Here is a 25000-nt window from a genome sequence, read left to right as displayed (position 1 = left end):
CCCGGTGCGTGGTGTGGCCGACGTGTGGGGCCTGATCCTCCTAATGTAGGCTGAGGGAGGGGGAGAGGGCGAGGAAGGGTGAGGAGGGAGGAGGTTAAGAGTGGTAGTGGTTGTTATTGTAGTACTGGTAGTGGTTAGGAGGACATGGGGAGGTAGTAGTTGTGGTTGTGAGGAGGGGTAGTAGTTGTGGTTGTAGGGGAGGGGTAGTAGTTGTGGTTGTAAGGGAGGAGGAGGAGGGGTAGTAGTTGTGGTTGTAGGGGAGGGTAGTAGTTGTGGTTGTAAGGAGGAGGAGGGGTAGTTGTTGTGAGGGAGGGATGACGAGGGAGGGGTAGTAGTTGTGGTTTTGAGGAGGGAAGAGAGGGGAGGGAGGTAGTTGTGGTTGTGGGGGAGGGGTAAGTAGTCGGTTGTGAGGGGAGGGGTAGTAGTCGTGGTTGTGGGAGGGGAGGTATAACTTCACACACACACACACTATATCACTTACAAATATAAGTAAATATAGACTAAGATAAATTACTTATAATTTTTTCAGAGTTCCATTAATATAAATTCTACATAATGTGTAATATAAATTTTCTTCAATATAAATTACTGCTTTTATGGTGTGTATATAAATCTCTATGATTACTGATACTTCACACCAATTGACATACTTTAATGATGATTGCACTCAACCAACACACTCATATAATGCCCACACACTTAACTAACACACTTCAATAATACTCTACTGAATTAACATACTTCTGTCACCATCACTATTATCACCATCATCATCATCACCACCCACGAGGTTATGGTGAAGTGTAGTGATGTGTGTGTGTGTTTCAAGATGGCTCTCCACTGTACACACACGGGTCTCAGGGTCACGCTAGACTATGGTTCACGTCCTGGCCTTACAGATGTGGGTCAATAAAATACAAAAAAATAAATAAAATACTGATATGATATAGAGATAAATGAATGATTTTATTAACGAAAAAACACGGAAAATAACGACGAGAGGAATAACGGGAATACGACGGAGAAATAGTAGAATAACGACGGAAAATAATGAGGAGAGAATAACGAAGAACGGAGGAATAACGGTGGAGAGGAATAACGGTGAGAGGAATAACAGAGGAAAACTGAGAGGAATAACGGAAAACGACAGAGAATAACAGTGGAGAGAAAACACGGAGGAGGAATAACGACGGAGAGGAATAACGACGGAGAGGAATAACGTGAGGAAAACGGTGGAAGAATAACGGAGAGGAATAACGACGGAGAGGAATAAAAACAAAAAAGAAATAACGTGGAGAGGAATAAGGTGGAGAGGAATAACGACGGAGAGGAATAACGGTGGAGAAACGTGAGAGGAATAACGACGGAGAGGAATAACGACGGAGAGGAATAACGGTGGAGAGGAATAACGACGGAGAGGAATAACGACGGAGAGGAATAATCGAGAGAGAATAACGGTGGAGAGGAATAACGGGAAGGAATAACGGTGGAAGGAATAACGCGAGAGGAATAACGGAAGGAATAACGAAGGAATAACGACAAGAAAAGAATACAAGAATAACGATGGAGAGGAATAACGGTGGAGGAATAACGACGGAGAGGAATAACGACGGAAGGAATAACGGTGGAGAGGAATAACGGTGGAAGGAATAACGGTGGAGAGGAATAACGAGAATAACGGAGAGAATAACGGTGGAGAGGAATAACGACGGAAGGAATAACGACGGAAGGAATAACGGGAGAGGAATAACGACGGAGAGGAATAACGACGGAGAGGAATAACGGTGAGAGGAATAACGGTGGAGAGGAATAACGGTGGAGAGGAATAACGGTGGAGAGGAATAACGACGGAGAGGAATAACGACGGAGAGGAATAACGGTGGAGAGGAATAACGACGGAGAGGAATAACGACGGAGAGGAATAATGTGGAGAGGAATAACGGGAGAGGAATAACGACGGAGAGGAATAACGAGGAGAGAATAACGGCGGAAGAATAAGTGGAGGAATAACGACGGAGAGGAATAACGGTGGAGAGGAATAACGGCGGAGAATAAGAAGGGGAGAATAAGGAGAAAACGAGAGGAATAACGGAGAATAACGGAAGAATAACGAGGAAAACGGAAGGAATAACGGTGAAGGAATAACAAACGGAGAGAATAACGACGAGAGGAATAACGACGGAGAGGAATAACGGTGGAGAGGAATAACGACGGAGAGGAATAACGACGGAGAGGAATAACGACGGAGAGGAATAACGAGGGGAATAACGGTGGAAGGAATAAAGAGAATAACAAAAGTGGAGAGGAATAACGGTGGAGAGGAATAACGGTGGAAGGAATAACGACGGAGAGAATAACGGTGAGAGGAATAACGGTGGAAGAATAAACGGAAAAAAAAACCAAAACAAACGGAGGAATAACGACAGAAAAACAAACGACGGAGAGGAATAACGACGGAGAGGAATAACGACGGAGAGGAATAACGGTGGAGGAATAAGGTGGAAGAATAACGAAGAAGGAATAACGAGGAGAGGAATAACGACGGAAAGGAATAACGGTGGAAGGAATAAGAATAAAAGGAAGAAAGGAGAATAAGAAGAGGGTTTTGATAGTAAAATGGTGGAGATGAAATCAACATTAGCAGTCCGAGCGGTGTTTAGGTGTGGTGATGGCACTGGTGTTGGGTGTGGCGGTGAGTGTGTGGTGTGATGGTCCTGGAGGCACTAGCCTGGCCCTCTGAGTGTCCCCCAGAGGGCCAGGTTAGCGGCCCTGCCACCTCCAGGGACCTCTAACACGTGACCTGACGCACACTCACCTCCTGCCGCAGTAGAATGTCTTGTGTCGAGCTTAGTAGATGTGGGCTCCTCCTGCTGCTGATGTTAGCTGTTGTAGAACCTTCTCTTACTGCTGTTGTTGCTGGTGCTGTTGTTTTAGCTGCGGTAGAAACTTTTTGTACTGCTGCTGAGGTTGTTGTTGTTGTTTACTGTAGCTGTTGTTGTTGTTTACTGTGGCTGTTGTTGTTTACTGTGGCTGTTGTTGTTTACTGTGGCTGTTGTTGCTTCATCAGGCTGCCGTTACTATCGTGGCGGCTGTTGTTGTTTACTGTGGCTGCTGTTGTTTACCGTGGCTGTTGTTGTTGTTTACTGTGGCCGTTGTTGTTTACTGTGACCATTGTTGTTGCTGTTGCTTACTGTGGCGGCTGCTGTTGTTTACTGTATTGCTGTTGCTTCATCGTGGCGGCTGTTGTTGTTTTCATCGTGGCCGTTGTTACTATCGTGACTATTGTTGTTGTTGTTGTTGTTTACCGTGGCGGCTGTTGTTGCTTACTGTGGCCGTTGTTGCTTCATCGTGGCGGCTGTTGTTGCTTTCACTGTGGCTGTTGTTGTTTATCATCGTGGCGGCTGTTGTTGTTTACTGTACGTTGTTGTTTACTGTGACTATTGTTGTTGTTGTTGTTTACCGTGGCGGCTGTTGTTGTTTACTGTGGCTGTTGTTGGGTTTACTGTGGCGGCTGTTGTTGTTTACTGTGGCTGCTGTTGCTTATCAGACTATTGTTGTTGTTGTTGTTGTTTACCGTGGCGGCTGCTGCCGTTTACTGTGGCTGTTAAGCTGTTTACTGTGGCGGCTGTTAAGGTTTCTTACTGTGGCCGTTAAGCGTTTACTGTGACTATTGTTGTTGTTGTTGTTTACTGTATGGCTGTTGTTGCTTTACTGTGGGCTGTTGTTGTTACTGTGCATTGCTTGTTGCTTACTGTATTGTTGTTGTTGTTTACTGTGGCATATATTTCTTTTTACTGCTGCTGCTGCTGTTAGCTGTGGTAGACCGTAGTTGGCTGGAGGGGGACTATTGTTACTGTTGTTAGCTTTAGTTGTTAATAATGGTGCTGTCACCGTTGTTGTTGTCAATGCTTTTTGTTGTCAATTGCTGTTGTTGTCACCGTTTTTGTTGTCACCGTTTGTCACTGTTGTCACTGTTGTTGTTGTCAATGTTTTTGTTGTCACTGTTGTTGTTGTCACTGTTCTTGTTTTTTGTTGACATAGTTACTGTTCTTGTTGTTGTTGTTGAAATAGTTACTTTATTGTTATTGTTGTTGTTTACAGTATTAGTAGTAGTCGTATTAGTAGTAGTAGTCGTAGTAGTATTCGTAGTCGTAGTAGTAGTAGTCGTAGTAGTAGTATTAGTAGTCGTAGTAGTAGTAGTAGTCGTAGTAGTCGTAGTCGTAGTAGTAGTCGTAGTAGTATTAGTAGTCGTAGTAGTAGTAGTCGTAGTAGTAGTATTAGTAGTCGTAGTCGTAGTAGTAGTAGTCGTAGTAGTAGTAGTAGGCGACTCACTCGGGCGTATATCCACCACTGTTTTATGAGGCCGGGGCTGGGTGCTGGTCGGCTCTTTTACTGCTGTCATTCTTAAGGTGTTTGTCGCGTAGGGTGTATGTGTGTATGTATGTTTTTATGTGTATGTGTGTATGTTTTAATGTGTAGGGTGTATGTGTGTATGTATGTTTTTATGTGTATGTGTGTATGTTTTAATGTGTAGGGTGTATGTGTATATGTATGTTTTTATGTGTATGTGTGTATGTTTTAATGTATCGGGTGTATGTGTGTATGCATGTTTTTGTGTATGTGTGTATGTTTTAATGTGTAGGGTGTATTTGTGTATGTTTTATGTAATAGTAGAAGTAGTAGTAGTAGTAGTAATAGTAGTAGTAGTAGTAGTAGGACTTCAAACACATCCAACGAAGCCCGTGTTGACGTCAGTGCTCGAGGATTCTGGACGCGGGGACAGCGAGCCTTCTTCGACATCAGGATTTTTTATCCCATGGCCGCATGTCACCGTAACTTAGCTCTCGATGCTGCGCACAGGAGGAACGAGAACGACAAGATAAGGGCATACGGGGAGAGAATTCAGAACGTTGATCAAGGCAGCTTCACTCCTCTATGTTCACAACCTCTGGTGGGATGGGACCAAGTGCAAGATGCTTCTACGCCAGACTCGCGGAGTTGATCTCCGAACAGAAGCAGCAGCCCAGAAGTTGTTACAGCCTGGATGAGATGTCGACTGTCCTGCTCTCTCCTTTGGTCTGCTTTGCTCTGCCTCAGGGGAACGAGAGCATCGGCCCCAAAGCCGACAACAGTTGCAGATATTGACTATGAGGCAACAGTCACTGAATGCCGCATAGATCTGCGGTTCAACTAACTCAACACAGCTAGGGTAGCTACTTATGTATTAGGATATTTAATATTAAGGTAATAAAATGGCGGCGAAGGTGTGACTATTATTGTAGTAGTAGTTATTTATTTATTTTATTGTAGTAGTAGTAGTAATAGTAGTAGTAGTAGTAGTAGTAGTAGTAGTATTTAACCACACACAAAATATATAATAATCAGCTAAATACACGAGTTTCCCCTGTACATAACTCCTACATCTGAGGTCATGTCACCCCTTACCTTGACCTCCCTCCCCCTCCCAGGTCAAAGGTCAACATGAAGAGAGAGAGAGAGAGAGAGGGGTCACTGTATGCTAGCGAGGGCTTGGGAGCTTGTGTTGTGATTTTTGTAAGTGATAGAGACGAGGTTGTAATAACTTGTTGTACTGTGTTGTGTTGAAGAGGGTTGTTATTTTTTACCTGTTTGCTTACTAATGGTTGTTTATTATCGCCTTGTTTTTCAGCATTGATTCTGTGTTTATGATTCATTGTTATTCATTACCTGTTACTCATTATCCTTTACTCATTATATGTTATTCATTACCATTACCGTCACTCTTCAATCACTCATTCATCCACCGCCACACACCATCGTCACTCACCACCGTCACTCACCACCGTCACTCATTCACCGTCACTCACCACCGTCACTCACCACCGTCACTCACTCACCGTCACTCACCAGCAGCAGAAGTAACTCCTCTAATGATCTCCTCCTCGTCCTCCAGATGGGTCACCACAGTATGGACGGCCTGGAGATGTTGGACCCTATCTCCTCGTCCTCCATGACCACCCTCACGCCCATGAGTGACGGGGGCTCCATGCACCAGCTCCATGGGGCCGTCTACACCCATAGCCCCATGAACACCATGATGCCACACCCAGGGCTCACCCACCCACACATGCCCCTCAGGTGAGTAAATGAGTGCCAACGTCATCCACACCTGTCCTGTCCACATACATACATACATACATACATACATACATACATACATACATATATACATACATACATACATACTTACATAAATACTTACATGCATACATACACACCTGTACAAACATACATACATACATACATACATACACACAAGGATTTAATCAGCCACTGCGCTAGTGAGGTTTGCGCATAGCCTCAGGTTAGGCAAGCAGGGAGGGGGGAGGCGAGGGTGAGGGAAGGAAGGAAACAGAGAGGTGGGGAGAGGGAAGCAGAGAAACAGGATGAGAGAGGGAGAGTAAGCAAGGAGAGAGAAAGAGAGGGAGGAAGTCAGGGAGACAAACAGTAAGGGAGAGAAGAGAGGGAGGAAGAAAGGAAGGAAGGAAGGAGGGAAGGAAGGCGTATTGGTTGAACACACACACACACTGTTTAGGTCAGGTTAAACTTTAATAACTTTACATGCAGGTTATGGGAAGTGTGAGTTAAACACGGCAGGATAACACCGTGAGAGAGAGAGAAAAATCACATAGGAAGAGCTAAGGAACATAAAAAATCTTCCTTTTCTCATCCTCCTCTACCCTCCCCACCCCCCTTCTCATCCTATCATCCTCTTGTCCATTATCTATCAACATTATCCTACTTATCGTCTCCTTCCTCCACCATTAACGAAATCATGACAGTGGTTCCGGCCTTTACCTGCACCCCCCCCGACTCCCCCCGTCAGTAGCATTCTTCCCCAACACCTCATCACCAACTCTCACCTGGGGGGATTAGCTCACCTTACCTTATTACACCTGATGATTAAACACCTTAACTTTACCTGGGGGGGTTAGGTTAGGTTAGGGAAGCTAATTTTAAGGTGATCTAAATATGCTTCTATTATTATTATTATTATTATTATTATTATTATTATTATTATTATTATTATTATTATTATTATTATTATTATTATTTAGAGTCTCTCACTCCCCCAACTCTCACCTTAAATTTAACTGATTAATAAATTTTTCACACACGTCTCGTCCTTAAAGGTATTCCAGGGCAGGTGAGAGCTAATTATCATACCTATAAATAATTATACCCAATCATAATACTCTAACCAAATGAACATTATTAATTAGTCATGTCATTTAGTAGCGTTAATTGATGTGTTATTATCTATTGATATAAAATAAGTATTGTGATTATTATTGTTATTATTGTTGTTATTGTTATTATTAAATGTTGACGTGTTTTTATATAGTTATTTTCATTGTATTTTGATATTGTCTCAACCTGTCACTATCACTCTACACTATCATCGCTACACCTACACTATCATCACTATACCTACACTATCACCACTACACTATCACCACTACACCTACACTATCATCACTATACCTACACTATCACCACTACACTATCACCACTACACCATCACCACACCTACACTATCACCACTACACTATCACCGCTACACCCACCACATCCACACTATCACCACTACACCATCACCACACCTACACTATCACCACTACACCATCACCACACCTACACTATCACCACTACACACACACATCCACACTATCCACCATCACCCTACTACACTATCCACTACACCATCACACACCTACACTATCACCCACTACCTACACACACACATCACCCACCACTACCACACCCACACCTAACACTCCAGCCAGACACAAACACTGAGTGGGGGCTGCCTCACCTCCACCTGCCATCACTCTTCTCCAGATCAATAGTTCCTTTATAACCCTACCACTGCTCCAACACTACTCCAACACTACTCCACCACTACTCCAACACTATCACCACTATTCCCTCTGCTCCTTTATTCAACTCTTCTCCACTACCAACTATTCTCCACCACTACTCCCTCTTCTCCTACACTTTCTAACACACTACTCCTTACTCCATATCTTTGCTCCCAACACTCTCACCACTCACCACTACTCCAACACTACTCACCACTATTCCAACACTGCTCCACTACTCAACACTAATCTACCACTACTCAACACTACTCACTCACTGCTCCAACACTACTCCACCACTACTCAACACTACTCTACCACTGTCAACACTACTTCAACACTGCTCCAACACTGCTCACACTGCTTACCCTGTCCTCTATAAACACAGCTCACACACTACACCACTGTACTACTCCTGCTCAACACTACTCCAACACCTACTCCGACACAACTCCGCACTACCCCAACACTACCCAATACTACTCACCTTATTTTCACCAACTACTCAAACACTAACTCCACCCACACCCTTACCCCAACACTACCCTCTCCACCACTGTCCAGCTTCTCCCCTCCAACACTTCTCACCTGTAACACTGCTCACCACTACCCCAACACTACCCCAACACCTCCTCAACTCCAAACACAACTCTCTTCCAAGCTACTCCTTTCTCGCTCACCTACACAACACTACTTCAACACCACTCCACCTTTCTCCACCAATGCTCAACTTCTTTCTTTCTTCCACTACTTCTCCACCACTGTCCAACACTACTCCATCCTGCTCCAACTCTACTCCACCACTGCTCAGCACTACTCACCACTGTCAACACTACAACCTACTCCATCACTACCACACTTTGCTCATAACCAGCTCTCACACTAATACCCCTTCACTCACCACTACTCCTGCTGCAACCAGCCTACTCACCCTCTTAGCACTGCCCCAACCTCCTGCTCACTACTAACCTACTCACCTGCTCCAACACTGCTCCACCACTGACCACAACACTTCTCCACCACTGCTCAACCTACCCCCAACACTACCCTTCCACTGTCCCGACACTACTCACCCTTTCCCTTCAACACCTGCTCCAACACTGCTCACCACTCTCCATCACTGCTCTATCACTGCTCCCCTTCTCCCATTCATCCTACTCCACCACTACTCTCTCAACTTCTACCATGCCACTGTCACCAATCTCACCACTGTCCCAACACTACTCACCACTGTCCAACATTACTCCACCTGCTGCTCAACAATATCTCCATTCTGTCCAACTCCTCTCCTACTGTCAACACTACTCCACCACTGCTCCAACACTACTCCACCACTGCTCCACCATCACTGCTCAACACTCTCCTGTCAACCTGCTCCACCACTGCTCATCACTACTCCAACACTGCTCCACCTGCACCAACTCCAGCAGCTCCACACTGTCTAACTCCTCCACCACTGCTCCAACACTGCTCACCATCACTGCTCCAACTGCTCGACCATCACTGTCCTACTCCCTACCACCTCTCCCCTCACCACAACCACCACCTCTCTACCACCTCTCCACCACTACCTCCCCCACCACCACCACCTCACACCACCTCTCACCACCACCTCTCCCCACCACCACCACCTCCCCCACCATCGCTCTCCCACCACCTCCCCACCACCACCTCTCCACCACTTCTCCCCACCACCCCTACCCACCCTCTTCACCACCTCTCCCACCACCTCCCCACCACCACCACCTCTCCCACCACCACCTCTCCCCACCTCTTCCCCCACCACCTCTCCCCACCACACCCACCTCCACCACCTCTCCCACCACCACCTCCCCCCACCACCACCCACCTCTTCCCCACCACCCTCCCCACCCACCTCTCCACCACCTCTCCACCACCACCTCTCCCCACCACCACCTCTCCCCCACCTCCCCCACACCACCACCTCTCCCCCCCACCCTCTTCCCCCCACCACCACCACCTCTCCCCCCACCACCACCACCTCTTCCCCCACCACCACCACCTCTCCCCACCACCACCACCTCTCCACCACCTCTCCCACCACACCTCCCCCCACCCACCACCTCTCCCACCACCTCCCCCACCACCTCCCACCTACCTCCCCCCACCACCACCTCCACCCACCACATTAAGCAGTGTTATTTCTTAACCAGACAAAGTTGCGTCAAGTCTCACACACAGACAAAATTGTATTACCACAAAACAATGCTATGCTTATTCTCTCTCCTCCTCCTCCTCTCCTTCTACGCCTATCCACCTCCTCCTTCTCCTCCTCTTTCACCTCCTCTTTCTTCCTTCTTCCTCCTTCTCCTCCTCCTCCTCCTCTCCTATTTCCTCCTTCTCCTCCTCCTCCTTCTCCTCCTATTTCTTCCTTCTCCTCCTATTTCCTCCTTCTCCTCCTCCCTCCTCCTCCTTCTCCTCCTCCTTCTCCCTCTTTCCTCCTTCTCCTCCTCCTTCTCCTCCCTATTTCTCCTTCTCCTCCTATTTCCTCCTTCTCCTCCTCCTCCTCCTCCTTCTTCTCCTACCAACCCCTCTTCCTCCTCCTCCCCACGTCCTCCTTCATCCCTCCCTATCCACTACCCCTACTGGTCACTACCATCTCTCAGACCACTCCTCCTCAGCCCATCGCAGTATCAGACAGGCGGAAGATGTTACTAATCCATCATGTATATCCCTTCTTTTCCTTCCCCCTTACCCCTTCCTTCCCTTCCTTTCCCTTCCCTGTTTCCTCCCATCCCCCTTCACCCCTCTCCCCTCTCCTCTCCCTTTCCTCACCCCTCCCTATTAACACTAGTCTTACTCCATATAATATCATTCTCTCTCTCTCTCTCTCTCTCTCTCTCTCTCTCTCTCTCTCTCTCTCTCTCTCTCTCTCTCTCTCTCTCTCTCTCCATCCCTTCAGCAGCATTATCCACACACACCGTTCTCTCTCTCTTTCTCTCTCCTCAGCATGCGCATACAATAGGACCCCCGCAAGCTCAAGCCTTTGCAGAACGGTTCAAACAGCGACGCATAAGGTGGAGTGTTACGCAGGCAGACGTGGGCAAGGCATTAGCTAATCTTAAGTTACCTGGTGTGGGCGCGCTCTCCCAGTCTACCATCTGCAGGTACGTACGTGATCTTCCTTCATTTCTTCCTTCTTTCTTTCCTTCTTTCCTTCATTCTTTTTTTCCTTCCTTTGTTCCTCCTTCTTCTTACGTTTTTTCATCCGTTTCTTTCTTTCCTTCTTCCTACGTATCCTGTTCCTCCTTCTTCTTGTCTTTTGCAGGTACGTGAAATTCCTTATTTCTTTCCTTTCTTCCTTCCTTCCTTCCTTCCTCCTTCTTACGCCATCTCTCTTCGTCTCCTCCCTTCTTCTTTCTTCCTGTGCCACCTCCTTCTCCTTCCTCCTTCCTACACCTTCTCTTCCTCCTTCCAACACCTTCCCCTCTTTCTCCTTCATTTTTCCTACGCCTCTTTCGTCGCTCCTTCCTACACTGCTTCCTTCCTTCCTTCCTTCCATCCTTCCGTCTTCCTACTCTTCCTCCTCTTCCTCATCAACTGACGAAGGGGAAGAAGGTAGGGTCATTCTCCTGCTGTTACCACATAAGGGTTAGTTTTACCTGCTGTCTTTACCTGCTGTACTTTACCTGCTTTTACTGCTGTACTAGGAATGAATATTTAACATATTTGCTGTTATTGTACTCAAGGAAGGGGTAGTACTTATGTTATTGTACTCAAGGAAGGGGTAGTACTTATGTTATTGTACTCAAGGAAGGGATGGTACTTATGTTATTGTACTCAAGGAAGGGGTAGTACTTATGTTATTGTACTCAAGGAAGGGATGGTATTTATGTTATTGTACTACAGAGATTATTTTAAAGGGATATAATTTTCTCTATAATCAAGATCAATACATCAGTTATGGATTAATATATGAATTCTTATAACAGTTGTATATAATTCTTTGGAGGGTTATCAGTTATTGTTTTTTTCATTTTTATCTCTCTCTCTCTCTCTCTCTCTCTCTCTCTCTCTCTCTCTCTCTCTCTCTCTCTCTCTCTCTCTCTCTCTCTCTCTCTCTCTCTCTCTCTCTCTCTCTCTCTCTCTACATCACTATTAACCCTTCCATCTCTCCCCCGTCTCTCACCTCACAGGTTCGAATCCCTGACACTGTCCCACAACAACATGATCGCCCTTAAACCAGTGCTACAGGCGTGGTTGGAGGAAGCCGAAGCCCAAGCCAAGAACAAACGTCGGGACCCTGAGGCGCCCTCCGTCCTGCCCATGGGCGAGGTAGATGATGTGAGGATGAACGATGGATCACTTAAAACAGGATATTAGGATTCCAGAGTCCTCGGATATATATATATATAGTAGGATGTGACGTAGGCTAGCACTTATGAGTTACCGTCTAGGCTCTTAAGGGCGTTCTAATGTCACTCACACCTCAAGTTACTCATTTATTACTTATGAGTTACAGTGTTGTTACAATGTTCGCGTGCTCTGTGAGTTATTGAGATCTGATGTCCGTCTGTCTGTCGTTGATGAGTTATTATGGCCCGTACACACACACACACACACACACACACACACACACACACACACACACACACACACACACACACACACACACACACACACTTAAGGATCTATAGTCCGGTTCTACTTAAAGGCGTCCAGTATACTTAATGGTCTTTATATAATGGCGTAAGGTGGATTTAGTGGATAATGGCAGGATTAACTTAACAGACCAAGGGAAGGGAAGGAAAGGGAAGGTAAGGAAAGGGTAGGGAAGGGAAGGGAAGGGAAGGGGCGATTTCTTATCAAGGTATGGAAAGGTGATTAATGAGGTGAGAATAACCCTTTGAGGACGATGGTTTAGTTATAACTCCAACAGACGATGGTTTAAGGTATAATCCTCAAAGAGTTAAACCCTCGTCCTCGAAGGTTTATCTGGAGGGTAGAAGAAGGAGAGGAGGAGGAGGAAGAGGAAGATAATTCCCAGGACGGAAGGAGGAAGAAGAATAACTCAATAACACAGACGAGGATAAATTAGTAGAAAGAAAAGACAAACAGAGAGATAAATAAAGGATAATTATATAGATTAATAAGAAATTAATTGGGATTAATTAAATAAGTCAAGTGAGTTAGATTAAAGAGGTAAATTGAGGTGAGATTAAATAGAAAGAGAGAGAGAGAAAGAAAAATGGGGAAAGAGAAGAGAGAGAGACAGACAGACAGACAGACAGACAGACAGACAGACAGACAGGCAGGCAGACAGACAGACAGACAGACAGATACAAAAGTAAACAAGGGTTAAAATAAACACCTTCAGACCAATAATACAATAACACAGAATAAATAAATAAATAATAGAATAAACATAAATACTGAGAATTAAGAAAATAATTACAAAATAAAATAAATAAATAAAACGTTTGAGGAATCTTGATACACGAGGTGGCTAAAGCAGTAGGCTCGCTCTGGTAGCCAGGGCTACACTCAGACCACAGGGGGAGGGCGTTGGAGACTGGGAGGGGCTAGAAAGGGCTGGGGCGTTGGAGGGGCTATAGAGGGCTGGGGGCGTTGGAGGGGCAAGAGAAGGTGGAAGAAGGGCCGAGAGGGTTGGAAGGAGGGGTGGAGGGAGAGGACAAGGAGGGTAAGGAGGGTGGAGGAAGGGGTAAGGAAGGCTGAGGGAGGGGAGAAGGAGGTGGAGGGGGAGAAGGAGGGTGGAGGAGGAGGGGAGAAAGGAGGGTGGAGGAGGAAGAGGGTGGAGGGAGAGAAGGAGGGATGGAGAAGGAGAGGAAGGCTGAGGGGGGAGAAAGGGAAGGAGGAAGAAGGAGGAGGGGTGGAAGGGGGAGGGGAGAAGGAGGGGTGGGGGGGGAGGAGAAGGAGGGGTGGAGGGAAGGGGTGGTTGTTTGTTGATCACTCACAAGGTACACACTTACGCCTCCTCTTGTAGAATTATATCATTATTACTTAGGCCTAAAAGGTACTTGTAGCCGCCCGTCTCTCACTGTGGCTGATGTATTAGTGTGTTGAGGGCCGCCACTCACTCACTCACTCACTCAATCATTCATTCGTTCATTCACTCACTCATTCATTCGTTCATTCATTCTCTCATTCACTCACTCATTTGTTCACTCACTCACTCATTTGTTCATTTACTCACTCGCTCATTCATTCGCTCATTCACTCATTCTTTCATTCATTCATTCATTTATTCACTCACTCTTTCATTCACTCAATCAATCACTCACTCACTCATTCGTTCATTTACTCATTCGTTCATTCACTCACTCACTCACTCATTTGTTCATTTACTCACTCGCTCATTCATTCGCTCATTCACTCATTCTTTCATTCATTCATTCATTCATTTATTCACTCACTCTTTCATTCACTCAATCAATCACTCACTCACTCATTCGTTCATTCACTCATTCGTTCATTCACTCACTCACTCACTCACTCACTCATTTGTTCATTTACTCACTCGCTCATTCATTCGCTCATTCACTCATTCGTTCACTCATTCACTCACTCACTCACTACAAAACACAGATACTGTACATCCAACGCTAACCAATTAGGACCAACTGGTAGCCTATGTGTCACGGGCCATATGTGTCACGGGCCATATGTGTCACGGGCCATATGTGTCACGGGCCATGTGTGATTTGTGTTACGGGCCAAATGTGTCATGGGCCATGTGTAATAATAATAATAATAATAAACGGTTTATTAATAGAGTTGCAGCCGGTGGCTGAAAATATACAGACTTACATTGATTTAGACATAATGATATAATATGCGTTGAATATATTTACAGGGCTGTACAGTACATAAATCAGGAGTTGTTTATTATTTCAACAATAGATGGGATGGTGCTGTTCTTATATCTATCGGTGCGGGCTCTTATGGGCTGAATTTTGTTGTAGTGGCGGACTGCGCGAGTTGGGTGGGTGGCAGGAGGTGGCCATGACGAGGGTGGTGCAGTAGTTGGCTGCCAAATCTTTCCAGTGCTTGGTGGTGGAGGTCACTGAGGGATGGCATTTCCAGGGTGGAGAGAGCGTTGGTGTAGCCGGAGTATTCTGCGCCGAGCATGATTCTGCAGGCCATGTTTGTCACGGGCCATATATAACACGGGCCATGCGTGTCACGGGCCATATGTCACGGGCCATGTGTATCACGGGCCATCTGTATCACGGGCCATGTGTGTCACGGGCCATGTTTGTGACGAGCCATATGTATCACGGGCCATGTATGTCACGGGCCATGTGTCACGGCCAAGTGTGTCACGGGCCATGTGTGTCACGGACAATATGTGTCACGGGCCAACAGGAAACATTGAGGTAATAAGCCATAAGACACGCCGTTATGGGTTTTATTGCTCCTGAACATAAAGGCGTATGTCCCTCTGGCTCTCTACCTGTACTCACTCGAGGTCATTAATTACTCACCTGGATCATCACCTTAATTAACCAAAAGATTCAACCCATTATACATCTATACATTTTATTCAGTATTCATAAAAAATCATTCGTACACTTTGATCAGTATACATAGTGGGCTTTCATACATATCGTTCAGTATACATATAACTGTCATTTTATACATATACTTTGGTTTATTTATTTATGTATATATTTATTTATGGGGGTTAAGGTGGGGGTTACTGTTGATGGGTTAGAGAGCTAAAGGTCATTTTAGTTGATCCAGGCAGCACAAACCTTACTGGTGTGTGTGTGTGTGTGTGTGTGTGTGTGTGTGTGTGTGTGTGTGTCATTTATTCAGGCTTATATTGAACACCGGGAAGAGAAAGTGCTCAGGCATCGAGACTTGTGTTTACACACACACACACACACACACACACACACACACACACACACACACACACAGAAAGCAGACAAGCAGAACCTCGAAACAGAACCCAAATGCGGAAATCATAACCAATAGAGCTCCGCAACAGAACCCCTTAATAGAGCTCCGTAATAGAGCCCAGCAATACAGCCCCGCAATAGAACCCCGTAATAGAGCTCCGTAATAGAGCCCTGCAATAGAGCCCCGTAATAGAGGCATCAATAGAGCCCCGTAATAGAACCCCGCAATCGAGCCCTGTAATAGAGCCCCGTAACAGATCCCCGTAATAGAGCCCTGCAATAGAGCCCCGTAATAGAGGCATCAATAGAGCCCTGCACAGAGCCCCGTAATAGGAGCCCTGTAATAGAGCCCTGCAATAGAGCTTCTCCCTGTAATAGAGCTCCTGCAATAGAGCCCCGTAATAGGAGGCACCACAGAGCCCCTGTAACAACCCCTGCAATAGGAGCCCCCACAGAGGTGCATCACGAGCTCCGTAACAGAGCCCTGCACAGAGCCCCTGTTATAGATCCCCTGTAGCAGCCCCTGCAACAGAGCCCCTGTAACAGAGCTCAGCATACAGAGCCCCTGCAATAGAGCTCCTGCAACAGACCCTCAACAGAGCCCCTGCAATCTGAGCCCTTGCATAGGAGGCACCACAGAGCCTGTAACAGAATCTCACAATAGAGGCATCAATAGGAGCCCTGCACAGAGCCCGTAACAGAGCTCCTGTACAGAGGGGGCATCAATAGAGCTCCCTGCACAGAGGCATCACAGCCCTCGTAATAGAGGCACCAATAGAGCCCCGTAATAGAGCCTGTAACAGAGCCCCGTAATAGAGGCATCAATAGAGCCCGTAACAGAGCCCCATAATAGAGGCATCAATAGAGCCCCGTAATAGAGGCATCAATAGAGCCCCGTAATAGAGCCCGTAACAGAGCCCCGTAATAGAGGCATCAATAAAGCCCCGTAATAGAGGCATCAATAGCAGTTTACGTCACATAGAGGACTCGGTAGTATAGAGAAGCACGTATGAGGCGGAAGGTCAGACCAGCTGCTGAGTGAAAGGACTTGTTACCTGTGTCGCATGTTTACTAATTAATGAAGGTGTACCTGAGATAACCTCACCTGACCGACCAAACACACACACACACACACACACACACACGAGAGATCCAGGTGTGTGTGTGTGTGTGTGTGTGTCGGTCGGTCGGTCGCTACGGTATATATACGGTAGGTTAATGTAAGTACTTTATAGATGGTGAGTTAACGTCGGTACTGATGGGGGTAAGTTATGTACTCACACGGTAAGCTGATAGTTCTATATGTCAGCCAACACGGTAAGCTGACAGTTTTATATGTCAGCCAACACGGTAAGCTGACAGTTCTATACGCCAGCCAACACGGTAAGCTGATAGTTCTATAAATCAGCCAACACGGTAAGGTGACAGTTCTATACGCCAGCCAACACGGTAAGCTGACAGTTCTATACGCCAGCCAACAAGGTAAGCTGACAGTTCTATAAATCAGCCAATACGGTAAGCTGACAGTTCTATACGCCAGCCAACACGGTAAGCTAATGTTGCTATACATCTGTTAACACGGTAAGCTGACAGCTTCATAAATCAGCCAACACTGTAAGCTGACAGGTGTACCGTGTGTAGTTAGAACAATAGAGCCACTCCAGGTACTTACCAGGTAGAGCCACAGTTAATATGGCTCTACAGTGTTGGTGTTCTCACATATATATAAACTATGTATAACACATCAACTATAACACACTATACATTATATAAGAGTACTTGGAATGAGACCTATAATATATAACTCAGTTCTTATATAACTGACTTGTTATAGTTATTGTTTGAGTTGTTATTGGTTGTGTAGTGCACCAGTTGTGTGTTAATTATTGAGGTCCATATTACTGTACTGTGTGTTGTGTATGGCGTCATGCTGACGGTAAACACAACCATTGTTGTGTATGGCGTCATGCTGACGGTAAACACAACCATTATTGTGTATGGCGTCATGCTGACGGTAAACACAACCATTGTTGTGTATGGCGTCATGCTGACGGTAAACACAACCATTGTTGTGTATGGCGTCATGCTGACGGTAAACACAACCATTGTTGTGTATGGCGTCATGCTGACGGTAAACAACAACGTCATTGTTGTGTATGGCGTCATGCTGACGGTAAACACAACCATTGTTGTGTATGGCGTCATGCTGACGGTAAACACAACCATTGTTGTTTATGGCGTCATGCTGACGGTAAACACAACCATTGTTGTTTATGGCGTCATGCTGACGGTAAACACAACCATTGTTGTTTATGGCGTCATGCTGACGGTAAACACAACCATTGTTGTTTATGACGTCATGCTGACGGTAAACACAACCATTGTTGTGTATGGCGTCATGCTGACGGTAAACACAACCATTGTTGTTTATGACGTCATGCTGACGGTAAACACAACCATTGTTGTTTATGGCGTCATGCTGACGGTAAACACAACCATTGTTGTTTATGGCGTCATGCTGACGGTAAACACAACCATTGTTGTTTATGGCGTCATGCTGACGGTAAACACAACCATTGTTGTTTATGGCGTCATGCTGACGGTAAACACAACCATTGTTGTTTATGGCGTCATGCTGACGGTAAACACAACCATTGTTGTTTATGACGTCATGCTGACGGTAAACACAACCATTGTTGTTTATGACGTCATGCTGACGGTAAACACAACCATTGTTGTTTATGACGTCATGCTGACGGTAAACACAACCATTGTTGTGTATGACGTCATGCTGACGGTAAACACAACCATTGTTGTGTATGACGTCATGCTGACGGTAAACACAACCATTGTTGTGTATGACGTCATGCTGACGGTAAACACAACCATTGTTGTGTATGGCGTCATGCTGACGGTAAACACAACCATTGTTGTGTATGACGTCATGCTGACGGTAAACACAACCATTGTTGTGTATGACGTCATGCTGACGGTAAACACAACCATTGTTGTTTATGACGTCATGCTGACGATAGCAGCCATTATTTGTTTATGACGTCATGCTGACTGTAAACACAACCATTGTTGTTTATGGCGTCATGTGACGGTAAGCACAGCCATTGTTGTGTATGACGTCATGCTGACGAGTAGCTTTAGCCATTGTTGTTTATGGCGTCATGCTGACGGTAAGCAACCATTGTTGTGTGGCGTCATGCTGACGTGCTTACAACCATTGTTGTTGTGTACGGCGTCATGCTGACATTAAACAACCATTGTTGTGTATGGCGTCATGCTGACGGTAAACACAACCATTGTTGTGTATGACGTCATGCTGACGGTAAACACAAGCATTGTTGTGTATGGCGTCATGCTGACGGTAAACACAACCATTGTTGTGTATGACGTCATGCTGACGGTAAACACAACCATTGTTGTGTATGACGTCATGCTGACGGTAAACACAACCATTGTTGTTTATGACGTCATGCTGACGGTAAACACAACCATTGTTGTTTATGGCGTCATGCTGACGGTAAACACAACCATTGTTGTTTATGGCGTCATGCTGACGGTAAACACAACCATTGTTGTTTATGACGTCATGCTGACGGTAAACACAACCATTGTTGTGTATGGCGTCATGCTGACGGTAAACACAACCATTGTTGTTTATGACGTCATGCTGACGGTAAACACAACCATTGTTGTGTATGGCGTCATGCTGACGGTAAACACAACCATTGTTGTGTATGACGTCATGCTGACGGTAAACACAAGCATTGTTGTGTATGGCGTCATGCTGACGGTAAACACAACCATTGTTGTGTATGACGTCATGCTGACGGTAAACACAACCATTGTTGTGTATGACGTCATGCTGACGGTAAACACAACCATTTTGTGTATGGCGTCATGCTGACGGTAAACACAACCATTGTTGTTTATGACGTCATGCTGACGGTAAACACAACCATTGTTGTGTATGGCGTCATGCTGACGGTAAACACAACCATTGTTGTGTATGACGTCATGCTGACGGTAAACGCAAGCATTGTTGTGTATGGCGTCATGCTGACGGTAAACACAACCATTGTTGTGTATGACGTCATGCTGACGGTAAACACAACCATTGTTGTGTATGACGTCATGCTGACGGTAAACACAAGCATTGTTGTTTATGACGTCATGCTGACGGTAAACACAACCATTGTTGTTTATGACGTCATGCTGACGGAAAACACAACCATTGTTGTGTATGACGTCATGCTGACGGTAAACACAAGCATTGTTGTGTATGGCGTCATGCTGACGGTAAACACAACCATTGTTGTGTATGACGTCATGCTGACGGTAAACACAACCATTGTTGTGTATGACGTCATGCTGACGGTAAACACAACCATTGTTGTTTATGACGTCATGCTGACGGTAAACACAACCATTGTTGTTTATGGCGTCATGCTGACGGTAAACACAACCATTGTTGTTTATGGCGTCATGCTGACGGTAAACACAACCATTGTTGTTTATGACGTCATGCTGACGGTAAACACAACCATTGTTGTGTATGGCGTCATGCTGACGGTAAACACAACCATTGTTGTTTATGACGTCATGCTGACGGTAAACACAACCATTAGCGGTTAGCGACGTCGCGTTGACGGTAAACACAACTATTGCTGTTGCGACGCCATGTTGACGGCAACAACCATTGGCCAGCGGCGTCATGCTGACGGTAAACACGCGCATTGTTAGCGATGCCGCGCGCCGATGCAACACAAACTGTTGTTGCTTTTTATGGCGTCATGCTGACGGTAAACACAACCTTTGTTGTTTATGGCGTCATGCTGACGGTAAACACAACCATTGTTGTTTATGGCGTCATGCTGACGGTAAACACAACCATTGTTGTTTATGACGTCATGCTGACGGTAAACACAACCATTGTTGTTTATGGCGTCATGCTGACGGTAAACACAAGCATTGTTGTTTATGACGTCATGCTGACGGTAAACACAACCATTGTTGTTTATGGCGTCATGCTGATGGTAAACACAACCATTGTTGTTTATGACGTCATGCTGACGGTAAACACAACCATTGTTGTTTATGGCGTCATGCTGACGGTAAACACAAGCATTGTTGTTTATGACGTCATGCTGACGGTAAACACTGCTACTGTTGTTGTTTATTAGATTAGAGTACAGTACAGTGCAGTGCAGTACAGTACAGTACAGTACAGTACAGTACACTGCAGTGCAGTGCAGTACAGTACAATACAGTACAGTACAGTAGAGTGCGATCGCAGTGCAGTACAGTACAGTACAGTACAGTACAGTGCAGTACAGTACAGTACAGTACACTGCAGTGCAGTGCAGTGCAGTACAGTACAGTACAATAGAGAGTACAGTACAGTAGAGTGCGATCGCAGTGCAGTACAGTACAGTACAGTACAGTACAGTACAGTACAGTACAGTGCAGTGCAGTACAGTGCAGTGCAGTACAGTACAGTACAGTACAGTGCAGTACAGTGCAGTACCAGTACAGTACAGTACAGTGCAGTGCGATGCGGTAATGTTGAGCCGGTACAGTGCAGTGCAGTACAGTACCCAGTACAGTACAGTGCAGTGCAGTACAGTGCAGTGCAGTACAGTACAGTACAGTACAGTACAGTGCAGTGCAGTACAGTGCAGTGCAGTACAGTACAGTAAAGTGCAGTGCAGTGCAGTGCAGTACAGTACAGTACAGTACAGTGCAGTACAGTGCAGTACAGTACAGTACAGTACAGTACAGTGCAGTACAGTGCAGTGCAGTAATGTGCAGTACAGTACAGTGCAGTACAGTACAGTACAGTACAGTACAGTACAGTACAGCAGGTGGTAAGAGACTATGACACATGTTTTCTTGTTGCTCCCAGAAGCGCAAACGAACGTCCATCGCAGCACCTGAGAAGCGTTCTTTGGAGGCGTACTTCGCGGTGCAGCCTCGGCCCTCGGGGGAGAAGATCGCCGCCATCGCCGAGAAGCTGGACCTGAAGAAGAACGTGGTGCGCGTTTGGTTCTGTAACCAGCGTCAGAAGCAGAAGAGGATGAAGTTTGCCGCCACACAGAAGCAGATGACGGGCAGTAACATGCACACATCCATGGGCTCCATGATGACGTCGCCCATGCCGCCGCACACTCCTGTTCCGTAGTGGATGGCCTCCCCTGGTGCCCGTCCAGCTCTGGACCTGCCCGCCCGCTCCGCCCACCATCAGCATCAGCATCAGCAGCAGCAGCAGCAGGGGAATCGCCCATCACCCAACACCGTCTCCAACACCGCCCCCTGCCCGCCCACACCCCGCCCACTCTGGACGGACCAGGGTGACGCGGGGGACCGGTGGGTGGCACCAGGTCCCTCGTGGGCGTATAGCTACGCCTATGCTGCCGCCCACGCCCACCAAGCTACGCGACAGCTGACGCAGTGACGCCCACCCTGGGACACTCACGGTGACCAGTGGGTGGAGGCGTACAATGGGCCTTGTCGTACATATCAGTGATATATATTTGTACGATGCTGGTGTATACTGTAGGAGAGGCGGAGCACGGGTACGTCGGCGGGTGTCACGCCCCGACACTCCAGGATGATGGTGATGGTCCGTCTGGCCTCCCGGGGCCATGCAGGGCCACGGAGGGCCACCGGCACGGCCATTTCGTCGTCCACTGCATCAGGGGTCGGCCAATATGACCCACTTAGGTCAAGAAGGTGACTTACACAGTGCCCTAACTCTTGATATGACCTCAGTCAACCTCATGGTGGAGAGCAGTGACCTCAGTCCCGGCTGGCTCTCAGGGTCAACTGTTATGCTTTATATTGGACTTAGAAAATGTGAGAAAATAATAATGATGATAATAATAATAATTAATAATAAACATTGTGATTTTGACACTGTTGGAAGGCTTGACTGTGAAACTCATGACTGTCAGGACACTCTGTACAAAATTAGTTTAAGTCTCCCCCATTTATTGCATAATGTTGAGTACGGTTAAATGGTCTTATCCGGTGATATCACGTGAAACACTGTGTTGCTTGTACCGGCCATAACGTCACTCATGACGTCACCACCGATTTCGGGCCTTCTGGCGGTCAGCAACAAGGCTTATTTTCCAAAGTTTCCACGGTATGGCTGACGAGTAGGTCTTGTACTGTACCTTGTAAGGATTCTTAAGAAAGTTTTTTCTTTTAACCAAAGAAGTGTAAATATAATAATATATTAATTGTACCAAACTTTACTATCGCGGGGTAGTAAACAACTTGCACTTCCACGTGCATCAGAGCTCAAGGATTTTGTGAACTAGTCGTAGGTAGTCGTAGTTTCCTTCATTGTTTTTAATTTTCCTCACATGTTACCTACGCCGTCTGTTGTTGCCTGGAGGAGAGGCCAACCAGGATATATCCCCAAACTACATATCACTCGTGTAATGTATAGCTCCACCCCTCACCCCCTCGTTCCTCAGTCTCTAAGAAATATTTTTTTAGGAATGCAATTTTTTTAAAACAAGGATTTTGGCCTCCAGGTTCACAAGCAAACAGACTCAATCTCTCCATCCTGATTGGCCAATCCAACTGCATGACGATACCACTATTGGTCGCTTACAACCGCCGTTCGATTGCGCCTACCCGATGCCTCAAGTCCACAGAAGGGCTCACACAACCCGCCCCGACCCGGCCCGCCTCGGTGATGATGATGATAGTGTTTTGTAGAGTCGAATGAATACTAAACCCGCTAATAAGGAGTTGTAATCACCGAGCGGGGAAAAGGAGATAGAAAAAGATAAGAAATTAGTGGAAGCCTTTTTGCAGACATTCGGACGAGGAGGGTCAATAGCATTCATGATTCGGTGGTGGTCGGGAGGTGAGGTGGGCCACAGTCTTGGTGTTCCTCCTCGTCCTCTCCACGCTTGTTACCTGCCACGTCGTCACCACTAACACGTCACCAACCGTACGTCACATGTCATTAACAATATATTCCAGACAAACATATTCCAACACGTCTCAACATGTACAAACACGTCACCACAGGCAGTCACCCACACGTCACCAACTCGTCACCATCAATATTAATACGTCGTCAACATTATTCCACTAGCAACACGTCTCAACACGTCACCAACAGACACATAACTAACACGACTAAATATGTCACCAACACGTCATCTACACCCTTCAGACGAGTCAAGTTGCAAAAATTCACATAAAAACGACCCACACTTAAAAACGACCCACACATAAAACGACCCACACATTCCCCCCCCAAAAAAAAAAAATTTAAATAACCACTTTTGTCCACTAACATACAGGGTGATCGAAAATGAATACCCATATTTTAAATTATCAAATAAAAAAAAAATCTAGGCATTGTTTTTCGACTACTCTGTATATTTATTTAAACCGATTTATCGTTAACCGAAAAACAAATCAATATAACGGATAATATACTACACTAGTCAACACAAATATTTATATAAAGAAAATATTTGTGCTTATAACTGCTACACTTTAGCGTCTGTAGATATAAATGAGAAGATTATTAATGGTTTTTTCTCAAAGTTATGGTCCAAAAAACGTTCTAGTCACAGGTATAATTATTAGAAACGTTCAAATGTTCAATCAGTGGTTCAAGAAACGTTCGTTCGTTCAAATGTTCAATCAGTGGTATTCTAGTCACAGGTATAATTAGAAACGTTCAAATGTTCAATCAGTGGTCAAAGTGTTCAAAATGTTCAGTGGTTCAAGAAACGTTCTAGTCACAGGTATAATTATTAGAAACGTTCAAATGTTCAATCAGTGGTTCAAGAAACGTTCTAGTCACAGGTATAATTATTAGAAACGTTCAAATGTTCAATCAGTGGTTCAAGAAACGTTCTAGTCACAGGTATAATTATAAAAAAACGTTCAAATGTTCAATCAGTGGTCCAAAAAACGTTCTAGTCATACTAAGAATCAATAAACGTTCTAGACCTGGTGGTGATGGTGGGTCAAAAACGTTCTAGTCACAAAGGTAATAATACTCATTCTACTCTCCTTCTATTCACACAGGCATAAGTGCTCGTTCACCTGATGCCTTCACCTGAGTGTAAGGTTCTAGTCATGTGCAATAAAAAATAGATCAATAGATATGTGTTCAAGGACCCAATCATCTAGTCACACACACACACACACACACACACACAC

The 25000-nt window shown here is 45.6% G+C and overlaps 1 protein-coding gene across 1 annotated transcript in view; it reads left to right on the top strand.

Annotated features, from left to right (window-relative positions):
• Window positions 1–24442, top strand: part of LOC121870218 (inhibitory POU protein-like) — a 141489-nt gene extending 117047 nt beyond the window's left edge. The window contains exons 3-7 of the mRNA XM_042371993.1: window positions 5933–6117; window positions 7173–7186; window positions 10888–11029; window positions 12059–12206; window positions 21705–24442. Of these exons, the coding sequence (XP_042227927.1) occupies window positions 5933–6117; window positions 7173–7186; window positions 10888–11029; window positions 12059–12206; window positions 21705–21980 (765 nt within the window). The 3' untranslated portion in view covers window positions 21981–24442. The remainder of the gene's footprint in view (window positions 1–5932; window positions 6118–7172; window positions 7187–10887; window positions 11030–12058; window positions 12207–21704) is intronic.
• The last annotated feature ends 558 nt before the right edge of the window (window positions 24443–25000 follow it).

The sequence above is a fragment of the Homarus americanus genome, unplaced genomic scaffold (genome assembly GCF_018991925.1).
Source record: "Homarus americanus isolate GMGI-L3 unplaced genomic scaffold, GMGI_Hamer_2.0 scaffold52687, whole genome shotgun sequence".
Lineage (NCBI taxonomy): Eukaryota > Metazoa > Arthropoda > Malacostraca > Decapoda > Nephropidae > Homarus > Homarus americanus.
This window is presented reverse-complemented; position numbering and strand designations above follow the sequence as displayed.